This window comes from Tamandua tetradactyla, chromosome 2 (genome assembly GCF_023851605.1).
Source record: "Tamandua tetradactyla isolate mTamTet1 chromosome 2, mTamTet1.pri, whole genome shotgun sequence".
Classification (NCBI taxonomy): domain Eukaryota; kingdom Metazoa; phylum Chordata; class Mammalia; order Pilosa; family Myrmecophagidae; genus Tamandua; species Tamandua tetradactyla.
This window is the reverse complement of record NC_135328.1, coordinates 109,084,231-109,107,855: the sequence shown is the minus strand read 5'-3', so window position 1 is coordinate 109,107,855 and position 23,625 is coordinate 109,084,231. Positions and strand designations below refer to the sequence as shown.

Here is a 23,625-nt window from a genome sequence, read left to right as displayed (position 1 = left end):
ATACCTAAACCAGAGAGAAATTTTAAAAGCTTAAAGAAAGGTAAAGACAGTTACTCATCCAAGCTAGAGAGGGTTAGTTCTGGACCAGGCTTTCAGGCTATAAGGGAGGAATTTAGTGGAAGAAACTATAGACCAAAGGGAAATGACAGGAGGATGTAACTGGAAATGATTACTGCTTTAAGCCTACATAAGGCTAAGGACTAAAGTTAGCTGGATTTGTGGACTCATTCGCTGGCTCATGGTTTTACTGAAAGTTCTTCACGCAGCTGTAAAGTTTGTTTGTGCTCCTGCTGCAGAGGTTTAAATGCAGGATAAGCCCAGTAAGGTGGTGCCAGGAATGGTAAAATGTCTTACCCTTTTTACGTTGGGATGGATTTCTAATAGAAAGCTTAGACCTTGTTATTTGCAGACCCAGTATCCACGGGCAAAGCAGGTTAACAAAAGTCAGGGAGTGGGCAAAGTAGAAGAAAGGCTTTTTGGAGGCTGCCCAGCCTAAAGAGGTTACCACCACCAACTCCAGACAATTGTCAGCACGCTGGAAAGCAGGCCGAAATCATCCATGATTTTTTAACATGGTCATTAATTTAATAGTAATAGAAAATGCTGGATGGTTCAAGTAACACACAAATATGAGTTAACTATCCAATGTCAGCCTTCCTAAACACTACACTATAACCAATATGCATGGAATCTCTCCACTGTAAATCTTCTCAAGCAGAGTCAACTTCCAGAAACCTTCAGTAGAGAACCAAGGCCTGAGACACACAAACGCAGGGAAGCATTTGCTAATTTGCTCTGGGACAAAATCTTCTCAATATCCATCACGCATGAGAGTAGATCATTTTTCCATGGCTATCAATAATTCATCTATATGTTTAGTCAACATTGAGTTTCACATATGCAAGGAAGAGGCTGAGAAGAATGCAGTGAACTCAGGACTGAAATCCAGCAGGTACACATCAGCAGGGGCTGCCATACCAGTCGTTCACTTCAGTACTAATTGGCTAATAGTAATTGTCTGAGTTCCAGCGATGCTGGCCTCAGACCCCAGCAGGAAAAACGGTGTCCCAGTGTTATAACTATTAAAAATGTTTGCGTGCTGCCTAGGCATCCATCTTACTTTGGCAAAGCCACTTGCCTTAACACTTACTTTGCGCAGCCACTTGCTCAACCTTTGGCGTAGTTAATAAGCAGCTTCCCAGCTCTGGGGCATAAACTGCCCCAAAGCCCAAGCCCCCATCTGTGTCCACCACCCACATATTCAAGCACGTCACCCAAAACCCACAGGTGGTCCCAAATGATAAGCTCATCATTCCTACCACCCTCAAACCCCAGTCTTGCCTTTCCCATGCACATTTGCTTTAAATGAACCAATCCTGACTCCCGCAGGAAATCTACTAACCTCCACCCCGGACCACAATAAAGGCACAAGCTCTGCCTGTGCGCCCCCCTCCTGCTGGTGGAGCCACCCACGCTCACGGCACTTCTCCTCCATTCCTCAGGACACCCCTCTCTCTCTGGGACCCGTGAATAACACCCTGTCTTTTTCATGTATTATGGTCTCGGTTTACCGTTGTGTCGCACTTGACCTCCATCTGGACCCAAATTTGAAATCCAACTTCACTAATTCGGAACATCCAGTCACGACTGTGGGCTCCTGCTGGGTGCCCACCTGACCACCCGCCTGGAAGGCTATGGCCACCTGGTACTTGTCTGCCATCACCGCAGACAAGTGGCCGCTTACAGGAACTGCAGCCTCTGTGTGGAGCCACACACCCCACCCCATACTGTTTGTTCAATATTTTCAACATCACACACACCAGCTCTCCTAAGAGAAAGTAAAATGATAAATGTCCCCCAAAGATGCCCAAAGTGCTCTTGTCTCTCCCTAATCTCTTTTCTGAATTAACTCCTACTCTAGCCTACAGATTTCAGCTCAAATGCCATCTCCCAACTCCCAATCTAGAACGTCTGTCCCCACGACATAGTCACAGCTGAGCTCCTTTATTTCATATATTCTATTCATTTGTGTATTTATTGTCTGCCTCCACAAGTAGGCTGTACGCTCCACAAGAACAGAGATGGTGATAGTGCCTGTGCTGGCTGTTGCCCAATATCCCTCAATCCTGGCAACAGAAACAGAATTTATTTGACAAACGATTCAGGTAGACCCCATATCCGCTCCAAGGGTGGACTCTGATTTACTCAAACCAATCCGCATATCCCTTCCTCCAGGTCATAGCAATTGGCTCAGGGATGAGATGGCTGTTTGAGCCTCAGACCTAATGTTAACATAGTATGGAGACGTGATTTCAGGAACGACTGCTGCCCTCTCCATCGTCATAAGAGAGAAGTGAAGGAAGGCAAAGTTAAAGCAGTCCTCGAAAGGACCAAACCATAGGTGGGGCTGACCCTGCTTTTGGGTCCACCATTCTATCAGCCAATAAATCCCCTTCTCTTTGCTTTATCCAGTTCGGATCCAGTTTTCTGTTTCTTAAGACCAACAAAATCCTAACTGATCGAGTACCTTGATTGTTTGGCACGAACCTTTCTCATAGAAGGCACTGCATAAATATCTATTCAATAATGTCCTGGGTAAAAGAACAGGCTTCTGTGCATTAAAGAACAGGCTCAAGAAAGTGAAAATTCAACCTACAGAATGGGAGAAAATATTGGGAAACCATTTATCTGATAAAGGTTAATATCCAGACTATATAAATAACTCCTATAACTCACAACAAAAAGGCAAACTACCTAATTAAAAAAGAGGCAAATGTTTTGAAAAGACAGTTCTCCAAAGATGTACAAATGGCCAAAAAGCACATGAAAAGATGCTCAACACTACTGGTTACTAGGGAGATGCAAATCAAAACCACAATGAGATATCATTTCCCACCTACTAGAATGGCCACTATCAAAAAACTGAAAACTACCAATGCTTGAGAGGATGTGGAGAAATAGGATCATGTATTCACCATTGCTGGGAATGTAAAATGGTGCAGCCGCTGCAGACAACAGTTTGGTGGTTTCTCAGGAAGCTAAGTATAGAATTGCCATGTGATCCGGCAATCCGCTTTTACGTGTATACTCGGAACTGAAAGCAGGGATGCAAACATTTGCACACCATCGTTCATAGGTGTTACTCACAATTGCCAAAAGATATAAACAACCCAGGTGTCCATCAACTGATGAATGGACAAACAAAACATGATCTATACATACACTAGAATATTATTCAGGTGTAAAAAGGATGAATGTAACAAACTGGATGAACCTTGAGGACACTATGTTGAGTGAAATAAGCCAGCTACAAAAGGACAAATATTGTATGGTCTCACTAATACGAACTAATTATAAGCAAACTCTTGGAGTTAAAATCTGCAGTATCGGTTACCAGGAGATAGAATGAGGGTAGAGAATGGGGAATTGATGCTTAATTTGTATAATTTTTAAATAAAGTTGATTGGAAATGGTTAGAGGTGATGGCAGCACAAAACTGCGAGAATTAGCAGCACTGTTCATGGGTGTGATTGGAAGGGAAGTTTAGGATGGAGTATGTCACTAAAGGAAAGTTAGAGGATAAAACACAAGAGTATACAACACAGTTAACCGTGTTGTGGACAATGACTGTGGTTAATTGTACAAAAATAAGAATATTCTTACATGAACTAGAATAAATGTACGTAACTATTATGAAGTGTTAATAATAGGGTGGTACATGGGGAAAATACAACTTATGCAAACTATGGACTGGTTAACAGTAATATTGTAATTTTCTTTCCTAAATTCTAACAATGGTACTATTCCAATGATAAATGCCAATAATAGGGGAGTCTTAGGGGTATGATTTGGGGAGCAATGAGAATGTTCTCGAATTGATTGTGACAATGACTGCACAATTCGGTGACTATCCTGAGATCCACTGTGCACTTTGGATGGAGTATGGTGTGTGTATAACTGTTTTGTTGCTGTTCTTGTTGCTTAAAAAACATGCTCAACATCATTAGCCATTTAGGAAACGCAAATCAAAACCATAAGATACAACTTTAGACCCACTAGATAGCTCTTATTAAAAAAGCAAAAAATAACAAGTACCAGCGAGGATGAGGATATAGAAAAATAGTGGTGGAAATGTAAAATGGTGCAGCCACCACGGAAAACAGCTTAGCGGTTCCTCTAAAAAGTCAAATGTAGAACCACCATATGACCCAGCAATCCCACTTCTAGGTATATATCCCAAAGAATAAAAAGCAGGGGCTCAAACAGATATTTGTTCACTAATGTTTACGATATTGTTCACATTCACAAAAGCCAAAAGATGGAAGCAGCAAAAACGTCCATCAGTGGATGAATGGATACGCAAAATGTGGTCTATACATACAATGGAATGTTACTCAGCCCTGAAAAGGAATGAAGGTCTGATAAACGCAACAACGCAGATGAACCTTGAAGACAGCATGTTGAGTGAAATAAGCCAGACAAAAAAAGAACAAAATTTGTACAATTTCATGAATATGAAATAACTAAAATAAAAAATTCATAAAGACAGAAAGTAGAGCTCAGGTTACCAGGGGTAGGGCAGCCGGGGAAGTTAGTGCAATGGGGAGTTACTGCTTAATGGGTACAGAGTTTCTGTTTGATGGAAACTGATGATGGAAAAGTTCTGGTAATGGCTGGTGGCGGTAGGAGAATAACATTTTAAATGCAGTCACCACCACTGAATTGTATATCTGAATATGATTAAAATGGAAAACTGTATGTTGTATATGTTAGCACAATAAAAACTTCTTTAATTAAATTAAAGTGAATTAATTTTTTAAAAAGTGCCTCCAGGAGAACTGGAGATAGCCTAATGAAGAAGCTATCAACCAGAGCCTTAATTTGAATATACTGCCTTAAAAATGGGTAGTATGGCCCCAGGTTTAACTGCATCCGAAATTCAGAAGTATTTTTTCTCCAGCGTAATTTGTCGCAGAATGTTTGACACCTGGGGTTATTAACCTGCTCGCTTGGCATTTCCCACTAACTCCTGAAGATTTCTGCTTCAGCTGCTGGACTTTCAACCCAAAGCAGCTCTGGTTTTAAATGGGGGAAGGAAGCAGGAAGGAACTGTAAGCCCTCACTGGCTTTCGCTGTGCTGGATAAGATCATCTTTTTTGCCCCCAGAATGACCTATAATTTCTTACAATTCAACTTCCAGTTTCATTTCTCAGGTATTTAAGATGCCTTTGGCTTTTTACCAGGTTAGATCTCAGCTAAGATTTTATTTTTCTCTTGAGGGCCATTCTGCTAAGCCAGAGTCGTACGAGGCAACTTTAACTTGAGGCTGTTATATGACATTTTTCAAAGTATAATCAGACTGTGGTTCCTGACCTGGCTATAGGATTAAAGATCTGTGTCACCACAGGGTTACACTTCTGAAAGTATTAAAAGACAAACAAGGTTGACTGGACAGGAAAGGAAAATTCCACAGGCTGGTCCTTATACTCTGATCAGAAAATTCCTTTCCTCTTTTCCCGGTTCAACACAAAACCCACACTTGCCCAGAATATCCACATTATCAAAACATGTTTTAACTCTCAGGGATCCTGGAATATATATCCTCTAACTTTGGTTTCTGACCTCCAGATGCACATTTTTTAACATCTCTGCTGATACTCGGTTGAGGGGGTGGGTTGTAAAATTTTGGTGGAAAATAGGCAATTAATCACTTCACCTCCATCAGATGTTTCCCCCATATTATCCTTTTTTTATGGACCCAAATGTAAATCTACATTTTGATGAAAAACAGGATATTTACATAATCTCAAAATATCTCCCCACAAATAACTAACCAATTGCAGAGCAGGACAAATAATATTTTTACTGTAAAGAAAGGATGCCACTTTTGGCAAGACCAGAGGAGAAGTCACCAATAATGAGACAGCAGGATGGCACGCGCCTCCGATGGGATGCACTGAGCACACAAATATTTCTGTGGCATCCCTGACAAAACTGCATAACCTGAACCAATAAGAGGAACCAGCAGACAAGCCCAAAAGGAGGGATGAGCTACAGAATAGTTGGTCTAAACTCTTCACAAACTGTGAATAACATGAAGAACAGAGGCTGAAAAAAGTTTTATATTTAAGTTAAAGAGACCTGACAATCAGAGCAATGCATAACTGTGGACTGGATTCTCAAAGGGGAGAAAATATCTATGAAAGATGCTACTGGAATAACTGGCAAAATTTGAATATGGACTGTAATGAGTTAATAGAATTGTATTAATGTTCAATTTCTGATTTAAATCATTGCATTGTGGTTTGCTCTTGTTCTTAGGAAATAAACTACAATTTAGAGGTAAAGGGACATATGTATCCTTAAAATGTTTCAGAAAAAGAAGTATATATGTATAGAGAGAGTGAATGGCAAAGCAAATGAAGCTAAATGCCAGTAATTGGTAAATCCAGGTAAAGTATATACAGGAATTCTTTGCAACTTTTCTGTAAGTTTGAAATATATACCAAAAAGACTATATATATATAAATCTATATAATAACATACAATTCAAAATAAATTCATAATCCAGCGCATTCACCAAAAATCTAGTGTATTCCTCAGGTATTCTACTGCAAACGTATAGAAATAAAGGCTGACAGACCAACATGGAATCGGTGGATTAATTAATTTAGGAACCTATAGACATTTCTTAATTATCTTATTTTTTCAACTGAATAAAATTTTTTAGACTTCCTCAAATGTCCTGCCTATAGCCTATATGTTTAAACAAAGTACAAATTCCATACTTTCTCCCAGGTAAGACCACAGGTTATCAATATCCTTGCATGCTAATAAGTAAGCGAGGCTAACTTCTATAGAACTTTCTGCGTATGTAAATTATTTTTCTAATATATCCAGTTCTCTATCTTCTTAAAAATCCAACTCACATCTCTGGGATTTCAAATATCCACAAGCTCTTGTTTCTGTCACATCAAATGAGCTATTTTATTCCTTAGCATCATAAAAAATGTTCAATAAATCTTGGCTCATTGCTAGCTTTACTATCTCTTTCCCAATATTTCTCTGCCCAAGCTTTTCCAACCACTCTGGAATAATCTAGAAGTAATTAGAATTTCTTACCTTCTTTAGCCTAAAAGGAGCCAATTTATCGCAAACTGTCATGGATTCTGACTTTAAATTACCAAGAGCCCAATTACCAACGGAGGCCAGGAATCTTCTTCCCAATTAAAGTGATTGATTTCTTAACAGACCCAGTAGCACTTCACTTTTTAATTATGCTCATTCTGATCAAATGTGAGAAAATTCTTCCTCATTTTATCTTCTTTTTGCAAAGAACATGATACAACAAACATTAATCATAGCGGTATCGTATTAGTTCTGCCTTAGCGGAGCTACCAGAAATCCCACACAATGGGTCGGCTGAAACAATGGGCGCTTATTGGCTTGTGGTTTCAGAAGACAGAAGCCCGAGGCTCAGATCACAACACTGGCCAGAAAGCTGGCTCCCTCCTGGGTCAGCAGGGCTCTGGCTGGCCGGCAGCCTGGGGGGGTTCCTTGGCTTTCCTGACACAAAGCCACCACCTCTCCTTTCACTTCTGGGCTCCACAGACTTTCACATCCTCCAAGCTTTCTCTCCCATGTCGGTATTTCTTCTACTTGTAAAGGCTTCCAGTAATCCGGATAGAAGCCCACCCTCATGCAGTGGGGCCACACCGTAAGTAAAAGTAACATCTTCAGGTGATCCTATTTATAATGGTTTCATCCCCTTGGGTTCGCAAATTATGAAAGACTAAATTGGGGTGCATGATCCAACTCCCACAGCGATATAAAGCCAGACTTAGTTATGCCTGTAGAAAAACTGGATATCTAATCTATCAATGGGTCTTGTACATTTTCATGGGGTCTTAGTTGTTCCTTCGGCTCTAAAATGGGGAGGAGGAAACAACTGTTACGTCAGAGTTCACCTAAGAGTGTGCCAAACTTTCCAGTATCAGGTATGATGTGATGAGATGTAAGGAGGTATTTAGATAAACATAAGGATTGCATGGGGACGAACAGCTTTAAGGGATGGAAGGCAATTTAGTTTGTGTCAAGACAAAGAACAGAATTGCCATATTGGAAATACATGAAGGTGAATGTGCAGAACAAAATTTTTTTTCTCACTTGGATGCCATTAAAATGATGATTATTCGCCGTAAGAATCTTGAAAGAGAAAAATATTATACTTTGAGTTCATTTAGGAGGAAGGGGCCCAATTTAGAGTATCCAAAAGAATAGGAGCCCATCCTCTTACACAGCCTCTGCCAGACCACATGCAAAGACATTTGCTTGTGTGCTTTGCTTTTAATGTCAAGGGAAGACGAGTTGGTTCTGGCTCCAGCCACCTGCTGACCTGCATCCTTATCTCCTTTTCCACCTCCATGCACATGATCAGCAGACTGGCATCAGCACAATCACTTGAGACATACAAAGTACAAGTCCTTCCCTCTGATCAACATTTTCCAGCAATCTGTGCTTCAGAACCTCCCCACTTGGCCAGACAAGCGGTGACCTCTTGCACAAATGCAGTTGTTGACCATTGTGTTGACTAGTTTCCAAAAGTTTTTGCAGCTGTATAGGATGATCCTGGGGACCCTCCAAGATCCTAAAACTTCCCATGCAAACACTAACTCATATTTGGTCATTTTAATGGAAACAAAATTGAACTGTATACTGATTTTTTTTTTAATAAAAAATCCATGTATGAGATCCTCCAAGCTCAGTTGGGAAGACAAGAAGAACAGCACACAGTATGTAAGATTTTTCATTTCCTAGACAATTATTGAGTACTTCCTGAAGGCAAGGATGCTCTCAGATAAGCAGTATAGAATGAAGATGCTTTGATGGGATTTTATCAAATGAGGATAAATCAGGAGGGTGATGGGTCACCCTTCTGAAAACAGAGATGAAGAACACTGTGCCAATGGAGGAGCTACAAACAAGGTGAGAAGATTGGCAAGAGCCTTGAAGGCAGGCTAGCTGAATGGGGGTAGGGAACTCCAGGCTTATGGGCAAATGCAGTCTACATTTGAAGAACCTTAAACACAGGCAAGAGAAGCAGGAAGGGGATAGGCTAAGAAGCCTGGGCTTTTCTACATATTAATGAGGGACAGGAAGGGGAGTTAAAGAGTCCAACTGGAGGTGCTGTGAGGGATGGTGGGATGCAGAAATGAGGCTGCTGACAACGCTCACCAACCCCCACCCCATCCCCAGACCAGTTAGGAGGATACTGAAATGATCTACTGTGTCTGGGATAGCAGAACTGGTCATGGCAATGGGAATGGAAATAACTGGAGATTCGAGAAACACAACGGTGGTGGAAACAGGGACTTGCAACCATCATACGAAAGGATGGGGAAGGAGGACCAACTTCTGAGCACTACAATAACAATATGTGAACACTTTGTTGGAGTCCAAAAAAGCTGCCTTTTGCTATTGAAACTGATTTGTGATTATTCCTATCTTTCACTGAACCCTTAAGTGGTTTTAAACTCTTAAGACGTCCCTGACATAAGCAGGGAAGTTATTTCTCTTTTATCACATTAGAGAACGGAGACTGGGAGGGTTGACCTGACCAGGGCATGCCAACTAGTTGCCATAAAGCTGGAATGAGAAATCCAAACAGCGCTCGTTACACAATCAAACGAAACATAAAGATAGCATGAAACTGTTTTATGGGCATGTTTCTGGCTTAAGTGGGACAGACTTGTTAGAACTTTATACCATGCGCTGCGTTGGAAGCTGGTTTGCTGATAATGTTCATCTCAAAAGCAAATGGAGGGCGGTGCAACGGTGGCTCTCTGGCCTGCCAAGCCAGAGACCCAGGTTAGGTTCCTGGAGCCTGCCCATACAAAAAAAAAAAAAAAAAAAAGAGAGAGAGATGCACAGGACTCATTACCTTTATCAGGTGCTATTTTTAAAGTCAAGTTTTCCTGTCATAAAGTTTAAGAAAGAACCATCTGGATGAATTGTATGGAATGTGAATATATCTCAACAAAATTGTTTTTAAAAAGAAAAACCATCTGTCTAAAAAACAAAGAGAAATTCACTGACAAGTGTTTAGATGTTTTAGTACTTTATAATGTTCCTCACATATTCAACATGAAATACTGATAATGGATAAACAAAAGGGGAGGACTCTTCAGCAAATATCTTCTAGAAGTCAAAGTACCACTCTGGTCAAACACAATAAAGAGAACAGCATATGAACAAAGAATAAGGGAATTTAACAGAGAATTTTAATTTGAAGGCATAATTAGAAAAACAAACAAACCAACTCTCTCTTCTAGCTATTGAAAGAGGGTTAAGAGTGAAGCTGCGAATGCTGTATATCTTCCTTCTGTGAAATAGCTTATAAAGGAGGGGTACAGCTATTCAAATGTAACATGACACTGCTCAAGGTCAAGGATTCTAAGAAATTCTAGCAGTCTATATATATCACTGAGAACTATATTAAAAATATAAATGCATAGATGTAAAGTATATGGTATTAAAAACAGACTTTGCTGTATTTAGAGTATATGTCACTTCTACCTCTTTCTGAGAATAACAGTATAAAGCTCTATAAAACACTTGTACCTAGAACTAAACAATCACCAAATGGTCAATGTTGACCTTAATCAATGGCTGCTGAGCTCAGAAGACCCCACTGCTGCCCCTTGGGAAGGATCTAGGCTCAACACTTAGCAGGTCCCACCCAACCCCTTTGCTCTGCATTTGTTTCTGCAGAAATTATTAACAAAAATTTGCATAATACTAAGTCCACAGGCTTTGAATATGGAGATCTAGTCAGAAAAAGTAGCAGCAAAGACAAAATAAGCTAGAATTCATTAGAAAAGCAACTGGGAGATTTTTTAAAAATGCTTCCAGTTTTATAAAAGCAAGAGGAAGATTTTTTTAAATGCTTCCAGTTTAAGTCAGAGTTTAGTCCGCCAGCTTCGCAGAGCTGTTGACATTTTGCTGTTGCTCTTTGAAAAAAAGAGAGATTCTACAATAAGCACGTTCATCCGAGGAAAATACCGTGTTGGTTAAGTTCGTGCAGCCCTTGCTGAAGTTACTGTTCCACACACAAAGGTTAGGATGTGTTCACAGCTGATGCATCTCCAAAAAGTTTTTCATGAAGGCGGCCAGCTTCTGAACATCTTCGATAGTGACAGCATTATACAAAGAGACCCGGATGCCTCCTACAGACCTAGAGCGACCAAAGAAACCATATTTGCCACCATCAAGAGCAAAAGCATCTAATTTAGCATCGAGACCACTCTCTTTCTAGCCACCAGCTCCCAAGAGTCACCACACCAGAAGGCCCTGTCCCAGACCCCACCTGAAACCCACCACCGGTGATCAGGAGACAAGACAGCTCGGAGATTAAAAAATTCCCTTAGGCAGTAAAAGCCCATCATGCTCACACTTAAATTAATTCAACAATTCATTCCTGGCCAAGAGAAAAACAAGACAGGGCAGGGGGGTGGGGGGAAGAAACTGTAAGTTACATAAAGTGGGTGACCCAGCCCATCTGTCTGTCTTGGAGGGAGCAAGATGGGACCAGGGGGCCCGGGTGTTACTGTCTCGTGTGAGGACATATATTTTTCACGGAGCATGCAGATTAACTACTTCATCTGATGTCCACCTGGAGTAACCGTGGTCCCTCCATCAGTGGAGTAGAGAGATTTTCAATGGTGATTTTGACAAAACGTCCAGACCAGATGTGGCTCCAAGGACACAGTCAGTCAATCCTTAGTCAATCCTGCTAAGGATTCCGTTAGGGAGAGCAAGGATTACCTCTGGGACCACTGATTTTTTTCCCCAAGAAGTTACATAACTGCTCTTCCAAGCTGGGCAGGCTCCTAGGTAATTCATTCCACATCTGAAAAACTAATTTCAACTGGATTGGATGTGTACTCACCTATGACCTTTCAAGGAGATCATATTGAGTTCAAGAGCTTTATCAAGAAATCGTTTTTCTAAAGCCTCGTCTCCTTTGGTGTTGCCAATGCGGAATGGAACATTCATCTTGCTTCTATTCTGGGGCTCCACTGGACATCTGAAAAACATGTTTATTACTCTGGCTATTTTTCTGAAATGTGCAGCTATCATTAACAAATCAACAGGCTTCAAAAAAAATAAAAAATAAACCATTTTCCAGATGCAGGCAGACTTTTTTTTTTTTTTAAAGTAAAATCTGCCCCCAGGATGTTTATAATTTACCTGGGAAGACCAAACACTTGCATATGGAACAGTAAGATAAGGTCCTCTTGTATGATCTGTACTTAACTTCTACGAGCCCAAGTATCCTCATCTAAAAACTGGGAATAATAATTATGCCACCATTTCCGACCAATGAGAAATAAACAATAAGCTGTAAAACTCAGTAATAATGAGCAGCAACTTTCAAAGCACCGATCATGGTATATCGTCCCAAGCTATGTGGCCTTGAACACGTTACTGAATCTCGCAGTTGTGCCTCACTTTCCTTATCTGTAGAACGGGAATAATAACGGAACACACCTCACAGGGTTGTTGTCACGAATAAATGCGTCAGTATTTATAAAGAATTTTTGTGGTATATTTTTAAATGGTCACAAACTCTCTACACCTCCTCCCAATAAAAGATGGGGTCTAGTTCTCCATCTTTTGAATCTGTGACTTCCTCTGACTGAGAAAATGCAACAGAAGTGACGCTGTGCAACCCTGAAGCCCAAGCCTTACGGGGCTTTGCAGCTTCTCTTTTTGCCCTCTGTGAAGGTGGAATCGTGTCTCCTACAGACACATCCAAGTGCTAACCCCCAGTACTGTGGGTATGAGCTCATTTGTAATTAGAACCTTCGAAGATCCCATCCGGATGAGGTCTTAACCCAATATGGCCGAAGTCCTTATGACACAGGACTCTAGAAGTTCATAAAAGCCAGAGGAGACAGTTCTCCATGTGACAGAAGACTGCCAGAAAGCTGTCCCCAGAACACCAGAGACTTTGAAGAAAGCCTTGCTGACATCTTGATTCTAGACTTCCAGCCTCCAAAACTGTGAGACAATGAATTCCTGCTGTTTAAGCCAACTAGTGGGGGGTGATAAATGGCCCAGACAAAAATCAACACCAACTGCCAGGCCAGGGAGGCCAATTTAACCACCAGCCTCCATTCATGTCACCAGGTAACTTCAGTCAGTGAGACCAGATGAAGAGAATCACCAAGCCGATTCAACCCAAATTGCCGGTTAAAGAATCATGAGCAAATAAAATGTCTGCTGTCTTAGATCACTAATATTGGGGTGTTCATGACTGATGCAGAAATAGATAACTGATGCATATTAGAACAGTTTCTGGAACATATTAGATGATATATAAGTATCTGTTAAATACAATAAATTTGTCCTTTTATTCCCAACACCTGGGCACAGGGCCTAGCACGTACAGGCTCACAAAATGAGTGATGAGTGAATTTTTATCCAGAAAAGGTTAATATTTGACTAGTTTCTACTTTGGAAGATAACCAGGCAAGGTTATTTTTTCATTGACAAGCAAAGGAGACAAATGAAAGAAGAGCCAACTGGCTACTGAAATTCACCAGGAATGGCTGGGGGTGTCCAGATGGAAACCCCAAGGAGAGAAGGAGCTAAGCCCTGCCCTTCCTCTGGTAACAGGGTGCCACAGGATGGAAACAAGAAGCTCCCAGAGGGAGATTTATTCTGAAAAGGAGGCAAGTCTTGGATCAAGGCTGTTCAAAAGTGGAGGTGATGTCTGGAGCGAGGGGTGATGGGAAAAGCACCCAATGTCCCCAGGGAGACAACCTGCTGCCATGCTGGCCTCAGAAGGCTTCTGCCTTCCAGGAAATGCCCAGGCTGGAAATGAACCTCCGGGAAAAGAATTCAGGAGATTCCCAGTGATCTCTCATCTCTCTGTTGTTTCTAAATTCCCTGACTTTTTTTCCAGAGCTATCACCATTCTTTCTGCTTACAAATGTCCAGAGAAATAATAGGGAGCCAAAATCTAATAGAAAAAGGGGTCTCCCCTCCAAAACAGCCCCTGTCCCTATCCTTTCACTTGCATCAGATTCTGAGCTCTCCTGGGGAGCCAAGGAGGGTCACTTATTCTTCAGTGTACCCCGGAGCCTGGGACAAAGCCAACCCAGAATGGGCGCTCAGGAGGCCCTCAATGAATGAATGGATGGGTGGAGAATGAACGAATGAATGAGGAATGGATGAATTGATGGATGCATGAATAATAAGTGGGTGGATAAAACATGTCCTCAGACCTTTCTGCACACCTTCCTTCCAAAATCCCAGCACAAGCCACACCCTTCTCTGCTCCCCATAACACTGTATCTTCTTCCCCATAAGTTCCTAAAAGCATTTCTGCCCTCTTTGTCTAATTTTACTCAAACCTAAGGTTTGGTTCATTCAAAAGCCTTCTCTCTCCTCCAAATATAACAGTAACTCTCTGCATCAAGCACATGTGGCATTCTTTAGCCTTTGGGTCTGAATGCCTTGGACAGTCTACTGTTGATTGATGTGGTAAACTGGCTGCAGTAAGTGCCAGTGAGTGCCCTGGCCTCCCCACTCTCATTCTACGCCTAGGGTGGAAGCTTCTCCAGGACAGAGCCCTGCACTGCACGGCACACAGAGCAGGCAGGAATGTAGTGTGACCCCATCCCCAGATGGCACAGGGACTCTCAAATGCTATACATGGGAGAGGAGCTCAAAGGCCAAGCCATCTAGCCAAACCCAACTTCCTAAGGGCCTGTGGCTGGAGGATCACTGCATGCTGAGAACACTTAAGAGCACGCAACAAGCATTTTAAGGGCACAGGTAGCCACAGTATGCCATTTTATCCTAAATGTATGAAGAGTAAACCCCTTCATACAAGCAGCTATGTGATGAGTAAGGAAGTCTTAATCAAAACATACCAGGCTGAATTTAATTTCTTTTCCTGGAGTGATGCAAATATTCTAAAAATGACCACAGTGATGAATACACAACTATGTGATGATACTGTGAGCCACTGATTATATAGAATGGACAGACTGTATGTGTATGAAGATTTCTCAATTTAAAAAATGATAAAACACCATGCTAAGTTAAGAGTGAGGCAGTGTTTTCTCTGTCCCCCATGTGGCCCACTAAATCTCAAAAGGAGTACAAATTCTTATGTTACTATCAGCCAGATTATTTTGTGTGTTATAAAACCAAATCCCAAATGACCCCTGAGAAGGGGGCCCTGGCTTTGATAACTGAGCACGGGCATTTACGTATATGCATGTCTAAGTATGTGTGTAAACATACGATCGAGTTTGGTCTTTGCATGTCTCTACCCACCTTGGAAGAAAGGGAAAGCCAATGAAGATATTCTTTCTTATCTTTATGTGCCAGGTACTGCACTAGTTGCTTCCCAAAGAGCACTTTGGTGAGAAGCATATGTTATATGTTATCCCCTCATAGGTGCTAGCCCAGAGGTCAATATAGGTTTATGAAACATACAGTCTTGAAGATATTTAACTGGGAATCAACCTACCCCTTGCCAATTCCCTTCACAGACTGCAAGCCTGGGATAAGTGTTGAGCCTGTCTTAAGGGAAGCAGTCAACTTTCTGAAAGTGTGAACAACCTGGAGGAGGAGGCCAAGAATGGATGTTGACACCCAGGGTCTCCAACAACAGCCCTGAGGTCAAGGGGAGCACATCCAGCAAGTAGGCACGTTTTCTCCAAGGGGACACAGAGAAGCAGCAGGAGTGGGAGAAGGGAGCCAGCTGGTCCAGAGAGTGGACGGAGGTTCCTCCCCAGGGCAATGTCTGGTGCGGGGCATGGCCATCCACTGGAAGACAGGTCCCGGAGAGGTTGCAGGGGTGGGAACCCAGGAGCGAAGCGCACACCCCGCATGTTCCCAGGGCCTCGGAACACCCACTGACCAGCTCCTCACAGTCTCAGAGGAAGGGGAAGGCAGCCCCTTCTCAAAGGAACGCAGGAGCCACACCAGATTTTCAAAATTACGAGGGGTAAGATGTGAGCTAAGAGCCATCGACTTACATGTAGAATCCTTGAGAGTTATCAATAATATCGTAAACCATTTCCGATTTGATGGAGCTGAGCTTCTCCATGGCCGCCGCTCCACCATTGTTCTTTATCCACTCCAGGACCAAGCCCATGACGTAGATGCTAAAATAAAGATTTACCAAAAGTAGTGCATTTAGTTCAGCTTTGGAGAAGGGGAAATACACTCCATCAAATTTCTGTTTGTGCTGTACTGAAACAGACATAAAGACTTCATTAGAACAAGGCAAGATAAGGGTGTGTAATGAAGCAAGGGGCAGGATGAATCCAATTCTAGGCAGCCGAGGGCCTGTTAGAGGAGGTTTAATCAGACTCTTTGCTGGAATTCCCATCACTCCCTACCTGTCCCACTCAAGCCCTGATGCAAACACTTCATGACACTCCAAGCACTCCTACCTACCTCTACCTGCTGAAATCCATTCAGCACACTCCCCATCCAGAGCTAACGCTTCACTTTCGAACTTCCCTCGGCCTGTACTTCTCTTGTGAGGTTTATTACTTGCTCCTTTATTTTACACATTTGCAGGCTTCATGTTTTGGACATTGTACTCTAGGAGTACATGCCTACATCATTCACTTCTTATACCCCTCAGTCCTAACAGAGGACCTCCCACCTGGCTGGGGAGGCAGTGGGGCAGAGTGGAGAAGAGAACAGACTGGTGTGCAGTTCTGATTCTTGCTGTCATTTACTAACACATTGTGCAGCTGAAGTCATGAACCTAAGCCCCAGCTTCCCCATCTGAGGACAGGGAAACCAACTTACCCACCCACCCACCTAGCCACCAACTCACTTACCCACTGAGGACACCTGGCTCTACCTCCGCTCTTGCAGCTCCACCTCCCACCCAAAGTGCAGACCCAGCTGAATCTACCAACCCCTGTCCCTTGCTCCCCTGGGCTCAGAGTTGGGCATGGGACCCATGCTGGGCTAATCAAAGTCCTCCCTGGGATTTTCTGAACTGAAAGTGAGGAGAGGGGCAAAACTGTGTGTTGATGAAAGAGTGAGGACATCACGTTTCTAGGGAACATTTGAAAAAAATAAGTCACCAAAGCAGAGAGAAGCAGAGATCAGAAATGAAGAGCAGACTGGCTTGGGATTTGAGTCCCTGGTTTTAGCTACCTGGAGGCCAGCTGTACCTGTCCCACCTGCAGCTTGGGATGGTCCCTTTCTGAGCCAAATATTTCAACTTTCTGTCACCTGCATGAGCCAAATATTTCTACTTGCTGTCACCTGCACAATTGCAAGATCTGGGCTGGGTGACATTCTGAGCATAGGGCCTGGCACCTGGAAGATGGGACATGTGAATGACAGTTACTAGAACTTTAATTATCAGGTGCTCCATACCAGGTTGGAAACACACAATGTTGGAGGGCAATGACATATTCCCAAGGATCTTTTGAAGGTCTCTCTCTTTAAAAAGGTGCTGAAGTCTCTGTTGTACCCTACTGGTTTTCAGCAGAGGTCCCCCGGGGAAGAGACACCGTCCTCCATGAGCTGGGAGTTTGGAGATCAGCTACCAGCCATGCCCTCTCCGGAAGATGCTCTCTGGGGGTTAGGGCAAATTCAGTTGCTGGGAGTCAATGCTCAGCAAAGATCTCAGCTTGGGAACACCCGGACCCAGCCGTCGCTGTTTATTACAATACTAATGGGTGAGGAGGGGGGATCACGGGGGTGGTAAACGTTCCATCAACCACAGGCTGGTCACAGGAAGCCCTTGGCATTTACTGTCTGACTCACTCACTGTCTCAACTGGCTAGGCCAAGGACCTGGGGTTTTCACCCCCAGAATGTAGCAGAGGCTGGGCTACCCAAAGGGCATTGGGCAGAGAGCAGTCCAAACCACAGCAAAATCTCTCCTGGAGCTCACTAGACAGCCCTGGGAGGAATGAGCAATAGCAGGTAGCAGAAGGGGAAGAGAGGAAGGAGCAGAAAACAGTGCCTGAGTAATTTACAGTCTCGGCTATAGCTCTTTGGATAAAGACCAAGAATCGGGGTGGGGGGGCAGGGGCGGGGGTACAAAGGAGAGGGGAGAATGAGAGAAGGGAACGAATATTTATACAAATACATGTATTATGGGCCAAGCACCCAGCTACCTGCTCTTCTTCATCACAATAGTTCTATGAGCTACTATTAGCCCATTTTACAGATAAGGAAAACTTAGGCTCAGCATGCTTAACTTGCCTGAAGTTTCCCAACAAGCGGCTGATAAAACCAGGATTCCAACCCCAGGTGCCTGACTCCAAAGCCCAAGTTCTTCCCACTAGCAACAAGGCTCTCTGGAATGGCAGGGGCTGTAGGACTCTCAATCACTGCCTCACCTGTCAGTAAGGTAGCCGTGCTGTGACCCGGCATGAGACATAGCTGCCAAGTCCAGTTGCCGCGAGAGCATCACAGCACACATGCTGTGCATGAGATACCATGCTGTTCCACCCCTCTGCTCTGTACTCTCTAGGACACCCATCTAACCCTAAACTGCTCCTTCCATCCACATCCTGCTCACCTGTCCCCGGACCACAGAAACAGCCCTGCCACATAATCAGAACAGAGTGTAACCAAACCGACAATTCTTTTGCCTGTATCTCTGTTAACCTCAGGGTTTATAGCTGCTATTTCTCTATAAACAAACTGAAGCTGGAGCAGGACAGTTCCAGACTAACCACAACAGCCTAGGCTGGGTATCCTGCAGAAGCCAGGCCAGCCCTGAGCACTAATCTCTCAAAACACTGCCCATGCTCTCCAGTGCTCTCAGTGGGATCTGAGCAGGAAGTCAGCAGAAAGACCACCCACTTTTACACACACCACTCAGAGCCAGCCCTCTTAGTCCACGTGTGGGCACTGTGAAGCTCAACAGGAGGCAAACAGCTAGGAAGGTAGCCAGCTGCCCTGGAGGACAGAAGACATCGCTGGATGGGGAGGTCCTGCCCTCCCTGCCGCCACCACCACCCCCAGCCCTTTACTCAGTAGAATGACATCTGGTCCAGGTAATTCTACCTAGCATGAGGCTCTGCTGGTTTGCAAATTATTAGCTCACACGTCTACCCCATAAAAATACAGGGACCGTAAAATGCTTTTGCAGCTCTGCAACTTGGTCTGAATTCTCCTCACCACCAGTTTAGGGATTTTAGCTTACTCATGCCTCCCTTCTAAAATGCCATAAGTAAACACATAGCACAGGCTTGCCATCCTAAACCCACCTATTAAGTGATTACGTAAAATCACAGTTCATCCTATCTATGGAATACCATGCAGTTATTTAAGAAAAAAAAGGTAAGCATTTGAACTGATGTGGTAGAAGGTCCAATGGTATATTGTTGGGTGGAAAACAGGAAGTTTCAGAACAGTCTGTTTGTATGGTAAAGTTCAAGTCCACTTGCATAATTAAACATATGGCTCTGTATATTTGCAGATAGCCGGCTAAAGGTCTGTTAGGACAGACAGCAAGCAGTCAACAGTGGTTACCCCAACAGCTCGACACACTTCAGAAATCTGTGCTATAAGCATGTTAGTTTAAAATTTTTCTGAAACCTATACAAAATATTCTATTGACAAGTACTTAGAAAAACACACCATGTCCCCAGGAAAGCGCTCCTTGGCTATTCTGAAATTCTGATTCTGCGAATGAGCTTCTGGAGTTGATGATATTGTGGCACAATTAAGCCAGGAATTGGTGAAAGTAATCAAGCCAAGTACTTTTCCAAGAGGAAAGCTGCCCAAGCTGGCTCAAATTCCCACACCTCTGCAGACCCCAGGCAGAGAAGGTCCCTAGGCACAGGCTTCCATTCTGATAAGAAAGACTGGCTGGGCTAATGGTTTTTTGTGTTGTATTTATATTGGTTACCTGACCTCAAGCTGTAGTTAAAACAAATTTGTACTTGTGGGTTCAATGCTTCATGATAAGCAAAAAGTGGTGAGATTGGAAGGGAAGTTCAAGCATCTTTTTCTTTCCCCACTAATTAGTGTGTTTTGCTAAAGGGTTAAATTGAAGGACAATGCGGTAATTTATTCCACCCCAGTTCACTGCTCAGGGCAACAGCAACTATTTGAAGGCGAGTTTACCCAGCACAATCAAAACAAATTTCCCAGGGCTACTGCCCAGCAGCTTTGATAGAAAAACAGAAACAAAAACAAAAACACTCCTTCTTTTCAAACTTGGGAGCTTTTCAACAACTCTTATTTTGTGATAGAGTTCTATAGAATAGTGGGTGCCTTATCAGCCTGAATTCAGAGATTGGAGGAAGTGTTTTAAAAACTTTCCTGTCTCCATTTGGAAGACTCGCTTTCCCTGAGTGAGTTACAATTCTCTAACCTTGAATGTTTGAGTATTGCCAATGAGCTCTTAAGTATTTCAAGTAATAAATTTATGGTAATTTTTCACTTATATTGAACTTTCTTTTCGCTTCTTCTGGATAAAGGAAAGAAAAGCAACTGCCAGGGGGCAACCTGAGAACAGGATACATTTAATCCAGTGCCCTTCATCTCCTACATTTACAGGATTCTAATGAAAGATTATGAAATATGCTTATCAGTCTGGAAAAGAAATTTCACCTGGCCCAAACAGCGGTTAAGGTCAGGTCTAGGATGGAGGCAAATCTGTATAGGGACCGGCTGGGGAATGGGCCTATAAAAAGTCTCTTTTCTTTGATGACCTCTCATCTTAAGTGTGATTCCAGACATTTTAAGCTCATATTAGACAGACTGAACTGCTTTCTCACTGTTTCCACTAATCATTTTCCACCCCAATATTAACCAACGGCATGTTAACATATTCATTTCATTTTTCAAGATTTTGGTTAAAAGTACCTCGTGAAGATGCCCAAAAGTGAAACCCCTCAACCTGCTTCTTCCTGATCAGAACTTGTTCACCTGGGGGCTACATTTCAGACAGTGCTCTCTCTGCCTCCTCTGGCTTTAACTCTCCAAGCCAGCTGTGGCCTCTGCCTCCCTGGGAAGACTCACCTGCTTGCCAGGTAGGCCATGGCCTACCTTCTAAAAGGTGAGCAAAGCTACTGCTCCACTACCACCTGCAGCTTCACTTCCCTAAGTCCCATTTCCCAGGAATGCCGCATTTGAGGGTCACAAACTGCCTTCAGTGTTCTTACACCAAATAATACCACCAGTTCTTAATCCCCAGCAGGCCAGTGATCACTGGTGTTTTTCCAATGCCCAGAGCCCGAGGTAAGACCGGTGAGTGAGCACCAGGACTCAGAGCCCCTGAATCTCTAGCATGCATTTTAGGGACATTTTCAACCAGGCTGAAGCATAACGGGGTTACAGGCATGCAGGAGTTAAATAAAGCACCCTGTTCCAAGGAAAGTGGAGGGCACAAAATGACGAGCTGCTTTGTAATCATGTGAGCTGTGACGGAAATTTGTTTGAATTCTAAATCTAGAAAAAAAATCCTTTCTTTCCTATAGTAAATTATGTGGAAAAGATTTCTAAAGGCAGCACTGGGGGAAACAGCTCTGAAGTTCTGGCCCAGATGGAATCACTGACTATGTAAGTCGAAGGCCCCTCTTTTATGAGAACTTCTGCCCCATCATGGAAAATTCCTGTTGGGTGGGAAATATGGATTCGAGTATCAATCTACTGTCCTAAGACAGAATCCTTCAAGAACAAACAAATCCATGCTGATCATTCTGCTTGTGAATGACACTGAACTATACAAGGCATATGTACCCGGGCTCTGGTACCAGGTGGATTCAGTTCAAATCCCAGCCACACCACTTGCTAAAAACATCACTGGTTTCTTCATATGCAAAATGGAACTAACAATAGTACCTACCTCTTAGGGTTGTTGGGAGGATTAAAGGGGTCATACACAAATATCACTGCTTACATCATTAGATCATAGTTGCCCTGGAAAGATAAATCATAAACTCTGCCTCTTTCCTTGCGCTCTCTACTGCTGAGGGTCTGGGAACTAACAACAACAGAGCAGCTTAGGTTTATATATCAGTAAGGGCGAGGCACTAAGTGCATTAAATATATCAGTTCATTCAATCCTCACAACAAACCACAAAAGGGGTACTATTATAATTCCTGGAGGATACAACTGCACAGAGAGGTTATGTGATTTGCCTAAGGTCACACAGCTGGTAAGTAGCCGAGTATCTCAGGCAATTGTGAAATCCAAGGTGTCACAAAGATCTTTACAAAATACCTGGGTAGAGGGGTTAAAAGAAAGTGGGGTAGGAAAGCTTACTTTTCCTCAAAGTGCTGTGTTGCAGCCTCCCACTCAGCTAATGGGAAGCCAGGTTAACAGGCCCCTGCAGATTGGGTTCAAGAACAGAAAGGTGTTCCAAGCCCGCATGTTCGCTGTCTAGAATCCAGCTTCATGCAGGTCAGGCAGAGGCAAAAAGAGAGCAAGGAATGCCTTGTCTCTGAACATTCTTCTCCAAAGTGGAACTGGTCATTTGAGAGGCAGACCATGACATTTCATCTTCAGAGAGGTTTTGGGTTAACAGTAAAACACCGGGGCCTATACTACGAAGATCAAACAGAAACATCACCCTAAAAAGGGTGGGGGAGGGGCAAAAAAATAAAACGTGATAATGCACAGAAGGTAAAGAACAAAAAGAAGAAGTGGGCAGAGATTCCTGATAGGGTTTTAGGGGCTATTGGGTCACCAGTTCATAGAAACATGCTCTATTTCTTAAAAAGAAAAGTTGCCTCTGCTTTAGGGGTAGTGCACTGAATTGTGTACCCCAACAAGAGGCATGTTCTCAAACTGCATCTCTGTGAGTGTGACCCTATTTGTAAACAGGACCTTTTGAAGATGTTATTATTAGTTAAGGTGCAGCCTGACTGAATCAGGGTAGGTCTTAGTGCAAATCACTGGAGGCCTTATAGAGAGAAAACAGAAGCCAGAAGTTAGAGAAGACCGCACAGGGAGAAACACAAGAAGAGAGAGGTCGCCATGTGATGGAGGTGGAGATGCAAGGCAAGGGATCCCAAGGATCAGGGCAAGCCAGGACCAGAACACTGTAGAGTTTGGGGTAAAAGCACAGTCTTGCCGATGCCTTGACTGTGGACTTCTAGCCTTCCAAACTGTGAGCCACTAAGTGCCTGCTGTTTAAGCCACCAATTGAGTGGCGTCTGTCATAGCAGCTGTGGCAAACTATAGCAGATGGGAAACTGTAACTCCCCGCCGCCTTGGCTGGGTACCTGAAGCACGGAGGCGTGTTGTACAAGGAGTTGTTCCCGGCTTGCACTTTGTATTCCAGGACGGAGGGGCACTCTCTGAGAGCAAAGCCCAGCAGGTCATCGCGGACGATTACCACCGTGACCCCTGCAGAGCCCACATTCTTCTGAGCACCAGCAAAAATGACACCAAACTGGAAAAAAAAAAAAAGGGGACTCTTTTAGGAGTGACTGATCATTGTGCACAAACTTATTCAAACATCCCAAAGTCTTCCCCAAGCACAATTTTTTTTACAAGGAAGTGACTTTATTTCTATTTATGATGCATTCCATTCTCTGAAGAAATCTCGATCCAGAATGGCAAATCAACATGCTGTGTTCAGAGGCTAATGAGTCTTTGTCA

At 43.2% G+C, this 23,625-nt stretch overlaps 1 protein-coding gene across 1 annotated transcript in view; it reads right to left on the bottom strand.

The window, feature by feature from the left end:
* Positions 1–10,258: 10,258 nt before the first annotated feature.
* LOC143673676 (phosphoserine aminotransferase) overlaps positions 10,259–23,625 on the bottom strand; it is a 37,622-nt gene continuing 24,255 nt past the window's right edge. Inside the window, exons 6-9 of the mRNA XM_077148487.1 lie at positions 23,247–23,416; positions 16,059–16,187; positions 11,948–12,085; positions 10,259–11,233 (exon numbers count right to left, since the gene is read on the bottom strand). Of these exons, the coding sequence (XP_077004602.1) occupies positions 11,128–11,233; positions 11,948–12,085; positions 16,059–16,187; positions 23,247–23,416 (543 nt within the window). The 3' untranslated portion in view covers positions 10,259–11,127. The remainder of the gene's footprint in view (positions 11,234–11,947; positions 12,086–16,058; positions 16,188–23,246; positions 23,417–23,625) is intronic.